General features: G+C 39.1%; 1 protein-coding gene across 2 annotated transcripts in view; it reads left to right on the forward strand.

Annotated features, from left to right (window-relative positions):
• Positions 1-17,970, forward strand: part of B4GALNT2 (beta-1,4-N-acetyl-galactosaminyltransferase 2 (SID blood group)) — a 48,312-nt gene that overhangs the window by 9,241 nt on the left and 21,101 nt on the right. The window contains exons 2-3 of one of the 2 annotated variants that reach the window (XM_006214302.4): positions 9,859-10,059; positions 10,753-10,890. In XM_006214302.4, the coding sequence (XP_006214364.2) occupies positions 9,859-10,059; positions 10,753-10,890 (339 nt within the window). The remainder of the gene's footprint in view (positions 1-9,858; positions 10,060-10,752; positions 10,891-17,970) is intronic. The other variant, XM_072938883.1, reaches the window with a different exon arrangement.

Below are 17,970 nucleotides of genomic sequence, written 5' to 3' on the forward strand. Positions count from 1 at the left end.
CTGCTTGCTGGTTAACTGATTAATTTCAGGCCCATCCCTTCTAGGAACAATCACCCTCCTCAGGGTATGCAAAATTTCTGAGTCTATCCTGTGATTGCCTCTGGGACATTTCAAGATAGCAGATACTTCCCCTGGGTTCAACAGCATGCTTTCATGCCAGAACAAAGTTCTGTTAATGGATGATCTGGCTTTCCAAGACCGTCCATTGTTTTACCCTAAGGAAATATCTGCCCTCCTTCATGCCCTTATGGTCAATCTCAGGATTGCCCCTCACAAATTTTCTTTAGCATAATACATATTATAGGTCATCTACTGCGTAAAACATTAAAGCAAAGCAAATCAAGCATGTGCATTTTAAGCATGCAAGTGCGAATATAATATTTTAAGCTCATGGAAATTCAGGTGCGGCTTGTTTCCCAGTTGCTTGTTTTCCAGGGGCTTATTTTCCAGGAGCTTGTTTCCCAGGATATTCCCTCCTTTTCAATCTTCTGGAAGAGTTTGAGAAGGACTGGTATGAGTTCTTCTTCGTATGTTTGGTAGAATTCCCTGGTGAAGTCGTCCAGTCCTGGACTTTTATTTGTAGGGAGGTTTTTTGTTGCTAATTCAATTTCATCTCTAGTGATTGATTTGTTCAAGTGGTCAGTTTCTTCTTGATTCAGTCTTGGTGGACTGTATGTTTCCAGAAACTTGTCCATCTCCTCTAGGTTATCCATTTTGCTTCCATATAGTTTTTCATAATATTCTTGTATGATATTCTGTATTTCTATGTTATTTGTTGTAATCTTCAAAGTTATTTTTAATTTCAGTGTTTTTAACTTACAAGTAAGAGCAAATAGTTTCCTGGGTGTTCACCTGCTAAATGCATTTATTCTTGCATCAGTCATTTCTTCATATTCTGTGCCCATTTATTAATTGATGCCTTGGTGTTATTCTCATAAGTGAATTAAGATTATACTTTTGCTCTCCTGTTTGTTAGGTACCATTTCAGTAGTTCAGTATTATTATATTTTTTAAAAGTATATTTTTTTATTGAAAATATTACCATCTTGATTTCAGTGGTTTTTTCCCCCACCATGCAGACATTTTTTTAAGGTTCTGATGCAACTTTAAATATTTAAATCTTTCCCTTTGTAGGTGTTTCTGTGCTGTCAAAGTATCATGGTTTACAAAGGGATTAGTAATAAAGCACACAGAAATCACAAGATTAATTTTTTCAGCAAAAGGAAAACTTTTGTGTAAATGTCAGCATAGTGAAAGAGACAAATAGCATCTTAATAATATTATGAAAATAGTTTTGACCTTACAGTTTCCATGAAAGGGCCACTGGGACCCTCAGGAATCTACGGTCTAACTTGTTTCTTCTCCAGCTTCTGCCTGCCTTGGGAGTCTGTCCGGTGTTGTCGGTTTGAATCACATCTCTACTTTTCTGTTTTGATTCATGGTTGTTGGCTTATAGAAAGCTGTGCAGTGTAGCATTTAAAAGTGTGATCTGGTTATGCATCCTGCATCTGTCACCAGCCAACCACGTGGGTTACTTTTGCCCTTTAAGCCTCAGCTGACTCATTGGTTGATTGGATGGAGTAATGGAAACTCTCTATTCTGTCGTTGTGGGAATTAAATGAGATGATATACGCACAACTCTTGGCAGAGGATTAGAACAGAGTAAGTGGTCATTAGATGATAACTATTATAATTAGTATTATAATATATATTAGTATATACTTTGTAACTAGCTGCCCTACTAAAATCTGTTTCTAATAGTTTCTCATTTAATACATTTTAATGTTTCCAAATATGCAGTTATAACATCTTGTAAATAATTGTACTTTTTATTCCCCTTTTGGTTATATATCTTTTTTAGTCCATAAGCTCATTTTACTGCATTGATTAATACTTTCACGGCAATGTTAAATAACAGCCATGGCCGTTCTTACCTTGTTCCCGGCCGTAATGGACTTTTCCAGTGTTTATCATTAAACATGATGCTGGGCTTTGGGTTTAGACTGTAAATTGTTTGCCCTGTTATGAAAGTATCCACCTGTTCTTATTTTACCTGAGGAATTTTTATTCAGTCATTTATAAATCCCAAAGTTTTATTTTTAAAATTGTCAAACTAAAAAAAGCTTGAAAAGAATGTTACCATGAATAATCATAAGCCCTCCATCTAGGTCGAGCAGTTTCAATTTTACTGCATTTGCTTTATGTCTCGCCTTCTCTTTCAAATGGCTGAACCATTGGGTGGGGGAGTATAGCTAGCTCAGGTGGTAGAGAGCATGCTTAGCATGCACAAGGTACTGGGTTCCATCCCCACTACCTCCATTAAAAAAAACAAACAAAGAAAGAAACAGAAACAAATGACTGAACCATTTAAAAGAAAATTCCAGGCATCTTCCCCTCTAAATCCTTGAGCATACTTCTAAGAATAGCAGCAGTTCTCCCAAATAATCACACTATAATTGTCTCGTCTAAAAAAGTGAACAATTCCCTAATACAATCTGACATTCAGCCCATTTTCAAATATTCACAGTTGCCTCCAAAATGCCTTTTATAACTGTTTTTGGAACAATGATCCGATCAAAGTTCACACATTGCATTTGGTTGTTTGATCACTTTAGGCTCCTTAAACTATCAAAAGCAATCCCGTCCCTCCACTTTTTTTTTTCCTTTTCATAACATTGTCTTTTTGAAGAGTCCGGGCCAGTTGTCTTGCAGAATGTCCTGCATCTGATATGTCTGATTGGTCTTGATGGTGTTATTCAGTTTGCTTCTTTATCCTGTTATCTCCTATACACTGGCAGTGAGGTCTCAAGTCTTGATCACATTTTGGTTAAACATTTTTGGCATTAATCCCCCATAAGTGATTTGTGTGCTTCATATCACATCGTATCAGGGGCACATTTTTTTCAGGCTGTCTCACTATTAGTGATGCTAAGTTTGAACACTTGGTTAAGGTAGTGTCCACCTGATCATTCCATTGTAAAGGCGCATTTTTTTTCTCTTTGTAAATAGTAAGTGATTTCTATTTTGGCCCCATTTAATATCCTGCCCTCCAGCACCTTTTTGTCTGATGGTTTTAGCATGCGATCCTGGCCAGAATCATTTATTCCATTGGTGGTAGCAGAGTGGTCATTTTTTCTGATTCTATCCTTCCTCCTACATATATTAGTTTTCATTCTTTTATAAAGAGGAGTTTTTTTTTCTTCAATAGCTAAAAGATTAAAATTTCAATTTTGGAAAAAAATTTATTTCAAACATTTGCATACAAAAATGTAAACAAAGGAAAAAGAGAAAAGTTCTGGAGATCCATTGTACAACAATGTAAATCATGTACTTAATGTTACTGAATTGTATGTACACTTAGAAATGGTTAAGGCGGTACATTTTATGTTTATTACTACAATAATTAATAATTTTTTTAGAAAAGGAGAAAGACAAGTGACAAACTTGGAAAGAATAATCTTTGCTACTTATATCATAGACAAAAGGTGAATATCTCTATATACCAAGAGCTTCTGAAAATAGAGAAGAAAAAACACTGATAGTCCTGTGGAAGAATGGGCTGGGGCAGGTGTTCTCAAATTGTGGGCCACGGACTCCTGAGGGTCATAGTGACCCTCTCAGGGAGTCTGCAAAGTCAAAACTATTTTCATAATGTTATTAAGATGCTATTTGCCTTTTCCACTGAGCTGACATGTATACTGATGACACAAAGGCAATGATGGGCGAAACTGCTGGTACCTTAGCTTGAGCTGCTGGTGGTTGTACATTACACCACCACACTCAGAAAAAAAAAAAAGCCAGTTTACTTCAGAATATCCTTGATGAGATAGTAAAATCTATTCATTTTTAGAGAATACCAATTTTAAGTATTTTTAAGAGATGTACGCATAAAACACTCCTGCCTAAAGTGTGATGGTTGTTGTCTCAAGAAAAAGCACTTGTGCCATTGGAGTGGCGAGCTGGACAGGTAACGGAAATCTTTTTTACTGGGAAGGATGACGAATAAGCTGTGGTTATTCAGAGTTGTGTATTTGGTAGACGACCAAGTGGTCCTGTCCACTTGAAGGAAACAAGTGGCCCTATTTGTTGCCAATCATGAAATTCAAGCTTTCAAAACAAAAAAATTAGAACTTTGTAAACCTTCTTTCCACTGCAATCAATTTGAAAGTCTTTTAGTATTTAGAGACTTTTCTGGTGAAACTGGTGTTGATATTAATGAAAGTGAATTCTCGATATTGCATGATAAAATGCATCAACATTTGGGAGATTAGCGTAATTCAGTGGACCAATATTTTCCGTATGACAGATGCATGGTGTTCTAAAATCATGCATAGGTAAGAGATCCATTCAAACTGTAAGACAAACTGATGGACTTTTTTTTAAAAAACTGAAGTATAATTGATTTACAATATAGTTTCAGGTATACAGCAAAGTGATTCAGTTATACATATACATACATACATAGTCTTTTCCATTATAATACTAGTGGATTTTAATTAACAGAATACAAAAAATTCATTAGTATAATTTCAGATTCCACATTGCTACTACAACCTTTTAAGAAACTATCACTTCTTGATTTTGGGTGTCATATCAAAGATGAATATGGACAATTTATCTGAACAGGCAATTAAAATATTTTTCTCTTTTCAAGTTACATATCTGTGTGGGGCCATATTTTCTTCATATACTGCAACCAAACAACATATCATAAGATACTGAATGCAGCAATAAGTATGAGACTGCATTTTATCTATTAAACTAAACATTAAAGAGATGGGTAAAAAAATGTAAAATGATTCCACTTTTCTCACTATTTTTTTATTTTGAAAAATGTAGGTAGTTTTCATAAAAATACATTATTTGTGTTAACATATAATGGATTTGTTATCTTATTTCTAAATTAATAAGTACTTAAAATGTTTTTTTAAATTACATTTTGGGAGGAGGTAATTAGGTTTACTTATTTATTTTTAGAGAAGGTACTGGGGATTGAACCCAAAACCTTGTGTATGCTAAGCATGCACTGGGCCACTTGAGCTATACCCTTCCCCCAAATTAATAAGTACTTTGAAACTTCCTCAAACTTAATTTCCAAAATGGATAGGTATAACTCACCAAAACAAAGCTCTTTGGGGTCCTCAATGATTTTAAGACTATAATAGGGTCCTGAGATCAAAAATGTTGAGAACCAGTGAGTTGCACAATCACCAAATGGCTGCTAATAATTGATAAAAGAGACACGATGAGCTGTTCTGTGCCCTGTCTCCCTGATGGAGGGGCACACACCCTCACCTATGAAGGAGTCTTCTGTGAAAATCAAAACTGAATCTGACTGAGCCTCTTGATCTAACTACAAATTTAGAGAAAATACAGGGGATAAAGGAACCATGACCCCTGAAATTGGTATAATCTAGATGTGAGAAATCCAAATAGTATAAGATCAACAACACGGTTCCTCCAATAAATAAGTTGCAAGGAAAAATAGAGATACAGGGGAATCTACATATTAAAAGGAACTTAGGTGACTTATGAACCAATGTGTGGACCTTATTTGGATTCTGCTTTGATCCTTAAAAAAAAAAGACATGGAGGAATTTAAACACTGTGGACATTTGATAATATTAAAGAATGACTGTTAAATTTCTAGCTGATAATGCTATTGTGCATGTGCGTGTGTGTGTAACAACCTTTATCTGAATCCCTTGAGCCTCGGTCAAGGAAGCAGAACTACTATAAATATTACAGAAAAGGAAATTTATTATAGGAATTAACATAATTGCTGGATGTGCTGGGGAAGTAAAGGTCAAAAAAAAAATCACGGAAAAGTCAGCAACCAGCCTTGTCACGAGTGAATGAGCTGGAACTTGGAAAATCCAGAAGCATCCATTTTCTAGAGTACAACCACCAAGAGAGTTGGTGCAGTATAAGAAAGGTTGCTGGTTCCCCCTGGTTACCACAACTGTGAGTTCTCAGAGCAAGTTCTGGTAGGGAACCTGGGGTGACTGGTCAGCAGGGCCAGTAGTTGGGAAGGAGGACTGGACATAGGGTCTGTGGAAAGAGGACCAAGTAGATGGAACCAATATCTCTGCAGTCCCGCACCGCCTCTAATGACCATCAGAGCATGATGGCTGCTGTTTTACTTCTGCCTCCAGATCTCCTGCAAGTTTCTCTTGTGGACATCCCTAACCTGGCATTACACAGGGAAGGGAATCCCAGGAAACGTGGTTCCAGCTCAGTTAAATTGAGTAAAAACAAAACTACCACATTACCCTTCAGAGAGACTATGTACTGATGAAATGGTATGATGTCAAAATGATTCTTCAAAGTGATTTGGGAAGTGAGAGAAATAGGTGAAGAGACAGATAAATGCATTTTGTCCAGGAGTAGAGGGTGGGGAATGAGTACAATAAAGTTCATTTTAATGTTTCCTTTATTTTTTGTATGTGTGCTTGAAATTTTTCCATAGTTAAATAGTTTTGTTTTTTTTTAAAGTACTCTGCTCACCACTTACATTTTTTCCCTTGGAATATCATTAGATTCATGGATCCTGTTTTATTCAGTGTGTTTTGGTTAACTATAGACATTGTTCTTTTCTTTAAAAAATTTATGTATTTATTTTTAATGGAGGTGCTGGGGATTGAACCCAGGACCTCATGCATGCCAAGCAAGCACTCTACCACTGAGCTGTACCCTCCCCCCACCACTGTTCTTACTGAAGCTTCAATTGTCCCAAATATGGCTGGTGGAAGACCCTTTAAACTAGCTCTTCTTTCTTTGGACATAAGTGTGGTCTTCTTAGATAGCTTCCTTCCTCTCTGGCATTACAGGATATTCCAGAGTCACTCTGAATTTTCCTTACCCCAAACCCAGAACCAGCCATTTCTCCAAGGGGCTTGGATTTTCTTTAGAGGGGAATATTGTTTGGAAACCAAGCTCTAGCTGTTAGGTGTGCTCATAATCGTTAGTGTGACGTCATTTCTTCTAGGTTCTTTCTTTTAAAAATTTTTTTTCCAATTATTTATTGAAAAAATTTTCACATCTAAATGGACCCAAGCAGTTCAAACCCACATTGTTCAAGGGGTCCTTTCTTTTTTTTGATTCTTATTTTTTATTGAAGTGTAGTCAATTAACAATGTTAGTTTCAGGTATAGAGCAAAGCGATTCAGTTATACATATACATACATATACATATATATTTCAGATTCTTTTCCATTGCAGCTCATTACAAGAAATTGAACATAGTTCTCTGTGCTATACAGCAGGTCCTTGTTGCTTATCTATTTTATATACAGTAACGTGTATTTATTAATCCCAAACTCCTAATCTATCCCTCCCCCAACTCAAGGGGATCTTTCTTAAATGAAGGATGTTTAACAAATTAAGAATTTTATTAAATGCTTTTAAAATCATCTGTCAATATAATCATATTGGGTTTTCTCCTGACCTGAATTTTCACTTGGTGAAATTTATTAATAAATTGCATAATTGTTGGGAGGTGGAGACACTGAATAATGTCCTCCCAACAGAGAAAGAAATTTGAGGCTGAAAAACGGAGTGGGCAACTCCATAAAGTGCAATTATGAAGTTTATTGTGGGTAACTTACATACTGGCAGGGTCTGGCAGACAGCGATCAGAGGCATTTGCAGCTGCACCCAGTGGTGCTGAAAGAGGTTGGCTGGGGCGGTTTAAAGGGGTCAAAGCTACAAAATAGAAACTGAAGCATGTCCATACCTATAGGAACCAGGTTTTTTGCCCTCCCCTTGGGGGGGTCTCATGACCATTAACCATCTGTGTCAGTGAAAAACATTCTTCCAGTTTTCACATGAGGTGAAGGCAGGGTAAGAGTTGATAGGTAACCTATGTGGTTTGGTCACATTCCCCATGAGTAGGCTGAAGCTCCGTTGCACAGAAAAGGGAGCAGGTAGGACTGTGGGCCTAAGATGAGCTGAAAAAAAATGGAGTCAGTATGGTTCAGCCACACAATAATATTGAGTCATCCTTGCACTTTTAGGAAGAACTCCATTTGTTAAGGGTCAGTCGTTCATTTAAGATACCACTGTATTCTATTTGCTAATATTTGTTTAGCATATTTATATCTATATTCCTCAGTTCTATATTTATCTGCATCACAATTCTTATATTTGCATCACAGTTTAGCTGTTTTTATAAACCAGGCTGAAATTGTTTACTTGTGAAACATAGATTTGGGACTTTGTTGCATACATAGGCCTTGACAACGTCCTTAATTTTTTTTCACTTTTACAAGTCTGGGTCCCTTGTGTTTTTCTAGAAAGTCATCCCTTTCATCTAGGTGTTCAAGATCTAGGATTCTCTTTGTCTCTCTCACCTTCTTCTGTCTTCTCCCCCTTCTTTCCTCCCTTCTCTTCTTAGTTCAGGGGACCAGAATAAGCTGATCAATATCTCTGCTCCTTGATTCCTGTGGAAGAAGTTCTGGTTGATTGGCCCAGCTCAGACGAGGTGTCTGGTTGGACCAAGGGCAGACACCTCGACTGAGCTGGGCCAATCATGGTCCAATCAGCCATGCCCAGAGGAGCATCATGTGATGCCAGCCAGACAGGTAGATGTCACCTCTGTGGGTCAGAAGACAAGTCTTAGAGTCAGGAGGGGATGAACTGATCAGATATCTCAAAAGTTATCTACTCAAGTAGTGCTTAGATTTCACAGTTGTTCTGTTTTAGGTTTTTCCCTCAATTCACCACTTTTTATTTTCATCAAGTTCTTTTTGGGGGGTGGAGTGGGGTGAGGAGGGAGGTAATTAGGTTTATTTATTTATTTATAATGGAGATGCTGGGGATTGAACCCAGGACCTCGAGCATGCTAAGCAGGTGCTCTACTGCTTGAGCTATACCCTCCCCTGTGTTAAGTTCTTGTTTCTGTTTTACTTAGGTTCCTTTTGCTGTCCGCTTTCCAAACCTTTTATTTTATGGCTTAATTTATCTTATATCTTATGATCAGAAATTTATATTTAAAGCTTCAAATTTTCCACTCAGTAGAGCTGTAGTGTGTTTCACAATTTGGGGCTACAGTGTCTTTATTATTTTTATGTTCTTGTTCTGATGTTGTCCTTGATTCAAAGAGCTGCTTTGGAAAGTTAAAAAAAAAAGTTTTCCACGTTGTTGGGAGAGGGGGCTTATTATGAGGTTACATTTTGATTGCACTGTCAGAGTGTATGATCTGAACGATTTCCACTCTGTTATAGTTTCCTTTGTGTTCAAATATGTGGCCAATTTTCGTGACTATTCTAAAAGCTCTTTAACAGAATAGGAGTTCTGTAATTTAGTTGCAAACATACTGCTTTATATATTTTTGAGACTTGACCTGTGAAGGACTGAGACGTTAGAATGCTAGATGTGAGAATGTTAAACTCCTTCTCATTCCTTCTCCTGCCATTTCTTGCTATGTGTACCTTAATGCTATTTAGTGGATAAAGTTCATGACCACTACCTCTGTTTTGTGGATCATGCATCCGATCCTTATAAGTGATCCTTTTGGTCCCATTTAATCAGTTTTTTTTTCCCCTGAATTCAACAATGCTGACATTAATATTGCAAGCCTTACTCTCCCCCCGCCCCACCTTGGGGTGTTTTGGCCCATTCTTTTACTTGTGATTTTTTCTGAGTCTCTTTGTTGCGACTTAATTCTTTACTCCTCTGTTTATCAGAAATCAATTTCCATAAGTTGTATAAGATACAGGTTTTACTTACATTTTTCCTCAAGTTACTCTTCCTGTGTATATTACATGATCAAGTCTTTTTTTTTTTTTTTTTTTTTTTTTTTTTTTACGTAATCAACAAAGAGATTTCAGTGGAATTTGCTCTTTTGTGTCCCAACAGCCCTAGATGCCTGTGGTTGCTCAAGATGTCGGTCTTACTCTTGGCCCTGGGCATGGTGTTGTTCGTACTCAAAAGTGTGTACCTTTATCCAAAGATCAGTAACCTCAAACCTGAGCTCCCTCACCCTGCTCCGGCTGTCCAGATGCCGAAGCTTCTACCCGAGGAACGTGTCAGGAGCCTCTTCACCTATGATGGAATCTGGTGAGACAGCAAGTTATTGCACCTTGGTCTGACACCTCCCTTGCTCCTCCCATGGTTTACAATGTCCAGGTGTACCCACTTTACAGCCAGTTCCCGACCTCCCTGCACCTGTGCTGATTGTGAAAGCGATTCCAAGCTGTGGGGCCAGAAAAGGGCTCAGTCTGCACAGTGCAAATGCTGCTGTTCCATACAGCACCCAGCAAGGTCCCTGCACCTGTGGAGGGCTTGTTTAACTAAAGCTACGGGAAAGCGGGGAGGGCATAGCTCAGCGGTAGAGTGAGTGCTTACCATGCCTGAGGTCCTGGGTTCAATTCCCAGCACCTCCATTAAAGACTTTTTAAAAAATAGACAAACCTAATTACCTCCTCCCCCTACCCCCAAACAAAAAAAACCTACAGGAAAGATACTGCCTTCCTGTCCCTCTGGCCTCTTCTGGTGAGTGAGAGTGAGATGCCACTGACATTTGTGATTCAAGTTTATTAAAGAAGCTCGGTGCAGGGGATGATTCAAGAGTGGGGAGCCTTCTTGCCCTTTTCCCTTCCTCCCTCTCCCTCTGGCTTTGGGGGCAGCCCTGCTGGGATTTCAGGGTCTCAGCCCAACCCAGATGGGGGAATGACACACTGGATTAGGCTTCAGGCTCCCCCCACCCACCAGCCCCCTCAGTCTGTGTTCATAGTCCTCATCTTGTTTTAGGCTGTTCCCGAAAAACCAGTGCCACTGTGAAGCCTCCAGACAGCAGGAACACTATGTCTTTGAGAATGCTTACAGCCAGAGGGACCTCCCTGCCGTGAAAATGAGGAGACAGGCGGAGTTTGAACACTTTCAGAGGAGGTAATGCAGCTGGTGAGGGTTCTTCCTCTCTTGCAGGGCTCCCTGGAAGGAACTCTTAGAAATATACCAGGTAAAGACAACTGAGGAAATTGTCCCTACCTGCAGATTTCTTTTTTTTTTTTAATTAACTTATTTAATTTTTAAACATTTTTTTATTGAGTTATAGTCATTTTACAATGTTGTGTTCAGATTTCTAAAACTTGGCATATCGAAAGCATTTCCTCAGAAAGAAAGAGCAAGGGAATGAAGTTTGAGACATCAGTGTGGTGTTGGTGATGCCCCCTGCTAGTCAAAGCATGTAGCTTTGAACTCTCTCATTCATTTATATGTTGAAGACGTACTGTCCCTCTGTTCTGGGCAAAGCCCAGAGTTAAGCCTTTGGGGTATGTTGATCAGGATTGTTGGTTGAAGAGAGCAGAAATTGATTCTGGCTGGTTATATCAAGAGGGAGTTTTTGGGAAGAGGGGGAGGTTATAGCTCAGTGGTAGAGCACTCGCTTAGCACACATGAGGTCCTGGGTTCAATCCCCAGTACCTCCCCAGTACCTCCATTAAAAAATAAACAAATAAATAAACCCAATGACAAGTAAGTAAATGGGGGGAAGGGTATAGCTCAAGTGGTAGAGCGCGTGCTCAGCACCCGAGGTCCTGGGTTCAACCCCCAGTGTCTCCTCCAAGTGGAAATCAAGAATAAGCCTAATTACCTCCCCCCTAATAAACAATACAAGAGGGAATTTGTGGGAAGGATGTTGGGACCTCCCCACATCTATAGGGCTAGGGTGACCAGGCCGGGAAATCAAGGACCAAGGGAGCACAGAATGGTTGGGCAGAACTTCTCCCCTCTTTTTCTCCCCCAGCAATCATTTATGAGTCACAGTGAAAAGCATGCTATAATAAATCATAGCATTGTGATTAAGGGCTTGAACTCTGGAATAGACTGGATGGCAAGTTACTTAACCTCATGGTACTTCAGTATTTTCATATGGAAAACCGTCATAGAGACGCCTCCTTCACAGGCTCGTTGTAAGGAGCGTTGTGTTAATATACAAAGAGCTAGTAACTCATAAAGGCCCTGACATACAGGAGCGCGGCAAAAAATATTACCTGCTGTTATTGTTGAGGTTTATTATGATCATACTTACAGTTCTTCATAGGCAAGGCATAATACATTAAGAACTACATAAATCACCTAAATAGTAGATGGCTATGAGTGCTATGCAGAGAGGTAAATTAAAATATTGTGGTAGAAAGATACCCGATGGCATCAAATTTAATGAGACCATGAAAGAAGGTGACCTTGAACTCTTATTTGTGTCTCAAGCAGGAGTCTATCATAATCCCCTGTAAAAGGGCATCCCAGCAGAAGAATTAACACAGGGCCCGGCACCAGGGTGGGCCTTTCCTGGTGGCTGCCTGACAAGGAAGCCAGCCAAGGATATGGGAGCCTAGCGCATTGAGGGGAGAGGGTGGTGACCAGTCGTTTTGGCCATGCTAAGCTGACAGGAGGTGTGTGCATTTTGCTTTCTGGATATTGCAAAGAATGGAACAGATTTTTAAGATGGCAAGTTATTTTCTGAGATACTTTTGCATAATATCTTAGATTTCATATAATATAAAATATTCCTCTGGCTTTTCTGTGGACATTAAACTGGAGGGAAGGTATCGGGGAGGCAGGGAGCCCTGCTGCATAGCCAGGTGAAGGGACACCTTCCTTCTGCTGTCTGCACCTCTTTGATGAACCGCCCCCGGGTCACTGCCTAACTATTCAGTTGACTGAGCCTAAGTCGTGAATCAAGGAAGGGAACGAGAGTCGGACCCCTCCAGGTTTGACTGTGGGAATCAGCCACTCCCCCAGACTCCATCCAAATGGAAGACCCCCCCAGGAGAGGGAACCCCAGCAGGAGGGAGTGTTGGAGGTCAGGAAGCCAGTGTAATATGCAGGTGGTCCTTGCCCCACGTGGCTGTGCGAGGCGCGCAGGGCTCAGTAGGTAACAGTGCTGCCAAGGGTAACAGATGGGTGGCATCCTCCACGTCTCAGCTGGGCGATCTCGGGCAAGCTGCCTAACCACCTCAGTATAATGGGGATAATAATAGGACCAGGGTGGTTGTGACAATTAATGTGTTGATCCACGAAAGGGCTTTACAGCCTCAGTGAGGTTGTAGGCAATTAGAGGAGATAGATAGGAAAGGTATATAAGCGAACATATGATATGATAAGCTCCTACACCAAGCAGAACCTGCGCCCTGGCCCTGTGCCCCTGTAACACCCTCTGCCTGCTTCCTGCCAGGATGGTCTCTGCTGTTTGTCTGCCCGTCTCCCTTTGCTACTGTCTGTAAGGTCGGGGATTTGAGGCACTTGGCACAGAGTAGGAATCAACAGGCATCTGTGAAATAAGTGGACGATGTGAGGGGAAACACAGGGGCACGTTTATGTGGAAATATGGCTCTGCCTCCATCCTGGTGTCGTAGGATGGCAGAGAGGAAGTCCCAGCAGGAACCGCCTCAGGTGCATCCATGGAAAGAGGTGCCTGGTGGAGGAGGGGAAGGAGGGAAGGAGCTTTGAAGAGACGGGGGTGGGTGAGTTGGGGGCAGGGAGGGCTAAGTTGGGAGGGGGAACTGGTGTGGAGGGAGCTGGGCAGAGGGAATTACAAGAAGGAACTGACTCCAAACAAGGAAGGCCGAGGAACTGGCTGTGTTCTCACCTGCCCCTCCTTCACCCGTGGAAATGCCCAGGTCTCTTGGGATTAGACCCAGCAATATGGATATCGCAAAAACAGAGCCCAGTACTAATAACTGATGTGAACTGGGTCTCAGGTCAGTAAAGAAGTAAGTAGCTGAAGGAGGAGACTCTTAGCTCAAATCTTTCTCAGTTAAGATGATGAAACACCAAACATCTGCTTTGAGCAAGGCACTGAGTTAGGTACAAAGATGACTCTGACTGAGACCCTCTCTCAGTGAGCTTACAGTGTAATCGAGGGGGTCCAGTCCTTGGGTCAAGTGTCCATGCCCCTCATCCATGTCCCTCCAGCATCTGATTGTGGGACCCAGTGTTGAGTGAACATGGGCAGTCTGGCCTCTGGAGTGTTTTCATAAAATTGTGTGGACCTCAAGAGTTCAGTTTCAAGGTCAATGCCGTAATATGGCAGTCAGAGGCAGTGATGTGGCAGGCCCTGGGAAGGAAAGCAGCTTCCAGCTCTGAGAACTGAAAAAGGAACATTTAAGAAGAAGGTGGTGATAAACAAGTTTATACTGCAGAGCACAGGGAACTATACTCAATATCTTGTAGTAATCTATAATGAAAAAGAATATGAAAATGAATATATGTATGTACATGTGTGACTGAACTATTATGCTGTACCCCAGAAGTTGACACAACATTGTAAACTGACTATACTTCAGTAATTAAAAAAAAAAGGTGGCATTCAGAGCTGATCTCACCTCTGTTCCTGAACAGATGACCTTGTGTTCTAGTTGTTGGGATCTGGCTATGGGTTCTCTGCCTTCCCTTCCAGGAAAGGAACTTAAATGATCTCTTCATCCTCAGTTTAGCACAGAGCTGGGCAGTCAAGAAATGAATGAATAAGAAGCATGGGGTGATGTGTGACTCTGAGCAGAGCTCTGGATGTGGCTCACTTCTTGAGGGAAGAGAAGCAATTTGGAGGACACTTCAGGCATTAAAAAGAATGAAGTAGCTCTAGACACACTGATGGGGAAAGAGCTCTATTATTTATTGAGTCAAAAAAAGCAAGGTGCAGAAAGTTTGTACAGTGTATTATGTTTGTGTTTTTAAAAGAGGAGTGGATGTTTGTGAGTATGAGTGTGTCTGTATTTATTTTATTTATTTATTTTGGGGGGGTAGGTAATTAAGTTTATTCATTTATTTTGGTGGAGGCACTGGGGATTGAACCCAGGACCTCACACATGCTAGGCAGGCCCTCTACCACTGAGCTATCCCCTCCCTATTACCTGTGGATTTATATATGTTGAGGGGAGAAGTGTTGAACAGTGGTGGTAAATGCTTAACAATGGGCTTTTAAAAAACAAATTTCTTCTGAGGGAGTGGCAAGATATATTCAAAGTTCTGAATGAAAAAAAAGATGCAACCTAGGATAATTTATCCAGGAAGGCTATCCTTTAGAATAGAAGGAGAGATAAAGAACTTCACAGACAAGCAAAAACTAAAAGAATTTAGCAACACTAAACCTATGCTGAAAGAAATATTGAAAGGTCTACTCTAAATAGAAAAGAAGCAGGATGCTACAGAAAGGAGAAAGCCATAATTGGAAAGGCAATAACTACCATGAATTACAACAGAATAAACATGAAATTGTAAAAGAGGATATCTAAATCATTAAGGGTGGGAGAGGGGAGCAAGAAAATATAGAGTTTTTTCTTTCAAAAATTTTTTGTTCTTGGTAGGATGGGTTTGAGCTTATATTACTGTCTGTTTAAAACAAACAGTTATAGTAATGGATTAATGTATGTACAAATCAGCGTAACAAGCCAAAAACTTACCATAGAGTCACAAAAACTAAAAAAAAAAAAACCAAACCAAAAACAACCCCAAGATAATAAAAAGGAAAATTATCAAACCACAAAAAGAAAAAGGAAGGAACAAAGAGAAAATACTAAATCAACTGCAAAACTAAATGTCAATAGACTAAATTCTCCAGTCAAAAGACATAGAGCAGCAGACTGGATAATAAAACAAGAACCTACTCTATGCTGCATATAAGAGACCCACTTTAGGGAGAAGGACATACATAGGTTGAGAGTGACAGGATGGTAAAAGATATTCCACACAAGTGGAAATGACAAGAAAGCAGGTGTAGCAATACTAATTTCAAACAAAATAGACTTTAAAACAAAGCTCATAAAGAAAGATAAAGAAGGACATTTTATAATGATTAAAGGAGTAATACAAGATGAGGATATTACACTCATTAACATATATGCAGCCAATATAGGAGCACCTAAATACATAAAACAGATACTAACAGATATAAAGGGAGAAATTGATGGGAATACAATCATTGTAGGAGATTTTAACACCCCATTAACATTATTGGACAGATCTTCCAGACAGAAAATAAACAAGGCAACAGAGAAATTAAATGATACAATAGAATAACTACACTTGGTTGATATTTTCAGAACTTTACATCCCCCCCAAAATAGAATATCCATTCTTTTCAAGTGCACATGGAACATTTTCTAGGATAGATCCATGTATTCGGGCAAAAAAGAAGCCTCAACAATTTTAAGAGGAGAGAATTATTTCAAGCATCTTTTCTACAATGCCATGAAATTAGAAATCAACTACAGAAAAACAAAGGAGAAAAAAATGACAGCATGGAGATTAAACAACATGCCACTCAAAAAACCAATGGGTCAATAATGAAATCAAAGAAGAAGTTAAAAAACACTTTGAGACAAATAACAATGAAAACACAACTACGCAGAATCTGTGGGATGCAGCAAAGGCAGTGATAAGAGGGAAGTTTATAGTGATACAGGCCTTCCTCAAAAAAGAACAATCTCACATAAACAATCTAACATCCCAGCTAAAAGAATTTGAAAAGAAGAAGAAGAACAAAAAAACTAAAAGTCAGCAGAGGGAAGGAAATAATAAAGATGAGGGAGGAAATAAATAAAATAGAGATTAAAAAAACAACAGAAAAAAATCAATCAAACCAAGAGCTGGTTTTTTGAAAGAGTAAACAAAATTGACAAACCTCTGGCCAAGCTCTTGAAGACGAGAAAAGAGAGAGTACAAATAAACAAAATAAGAAGGGAAAATGGAGAAATTACAATCAATACCACAGAAATACAAAATATCATATGAGAATACTATGAACAACTATATGGAAACAAAATGGATAACCTAGAAGAAATGGACATGCTTCTGGAAACATACAATCCACCAAGACTGAATCAAGAAGAAACTGACCACTTGAGCAAATCAATCACTAGAAATGAAATTGAATTAGCAATAAAAAAAAATCCCTACAAATAAAAGTCCAGGACGGGATGGCTTCACTGGGGAATTCTACCAAAGATACAAAGAAAAACTCATACTGATCCTTCTCAAACTCTTCCAGAAGATTGAAAAGGAAGGAGTACTCCCAAACTCATTCTTTGAAGCCTCCATCACCCTGATACCAAAACCAGACAAAGACACTACCAAAAAAGAAAATTAAAGACCTATATTACTGATGAACATAGGTGCAAAATCCACAACAAAATATTAGCAAACCGAATCCAACAGCACGTAAAAAAGATCATACATCATGATCAAGTGGGGTTCATCCCAGGGACACAACAATGGTTCAACATATGCCAATCAATCAATGTAATACATCACATCAACAACAGAAAGGGCAAAAACCACATGATCATCTCAATAGATGCAGAAAAAGCATTTGATAAAATTCAACACCCATTTATGATAAAAAAAAAAACTCTCACCAAAGTGGGTGTAGAGGGAACATACCTGAACATAATAAAAGTTATTTATGGCAAACCTACAGCCAGCATAGTACTCAATGGCGAAAAACTGAAAACCTTCCCACTAAAATCTGGGACAAGACAAGGTTGCCCACTCTCATCACTCCTATTCAACATAGTCTTGGAAGTCTTAGCCACAGCAATCAGGCAAGAAAAAGAAATAAAAGGGATCCAAATTGGAAAAGAAGAGGTAAAATTGTCACTATATGCAAATGACATGATACTATATAAGAAACCCTGAAAGCCACACAAAAACTACTAGAACTAATAAAATAATTCAGCAAGGTAGCAGGATACAAGATTAATGTAAAAAAATCAGTTGCATTCCTTTATGCTTATGATGAATCAACAGGAAAAGAAAGTAAAGAAACAATCCCTTTTAAATTAGCACCCAAAGTGATAAAATACCTAGGAATAAATCTAACCAAGGAGGTGAAAGACTTATACACAGAGAACTACAAAACATTGATTAAGGAAATTAAAGAAGATTTTAAAAAATTGAAAGATATCCCATGCTTCTGGACTGGAAGAATCAATATTGTTAAAATGGTCATACTACCCAAGGCAATCTACA

This window comes from Vicugna pacos, chromosome 16 (assembly GCF_048564905.1).
Source record: "Vicugna pacos chromosome 16, VicPac4, whole genome shotgun sequence".
Classification (NCBI taxonomy): domain Eukaryota; kingdom Metazoa; phylum Chordata; class Mammalia; order Artiodactyla; family Camelidae; genus Vicugna; species Vicugna pacos.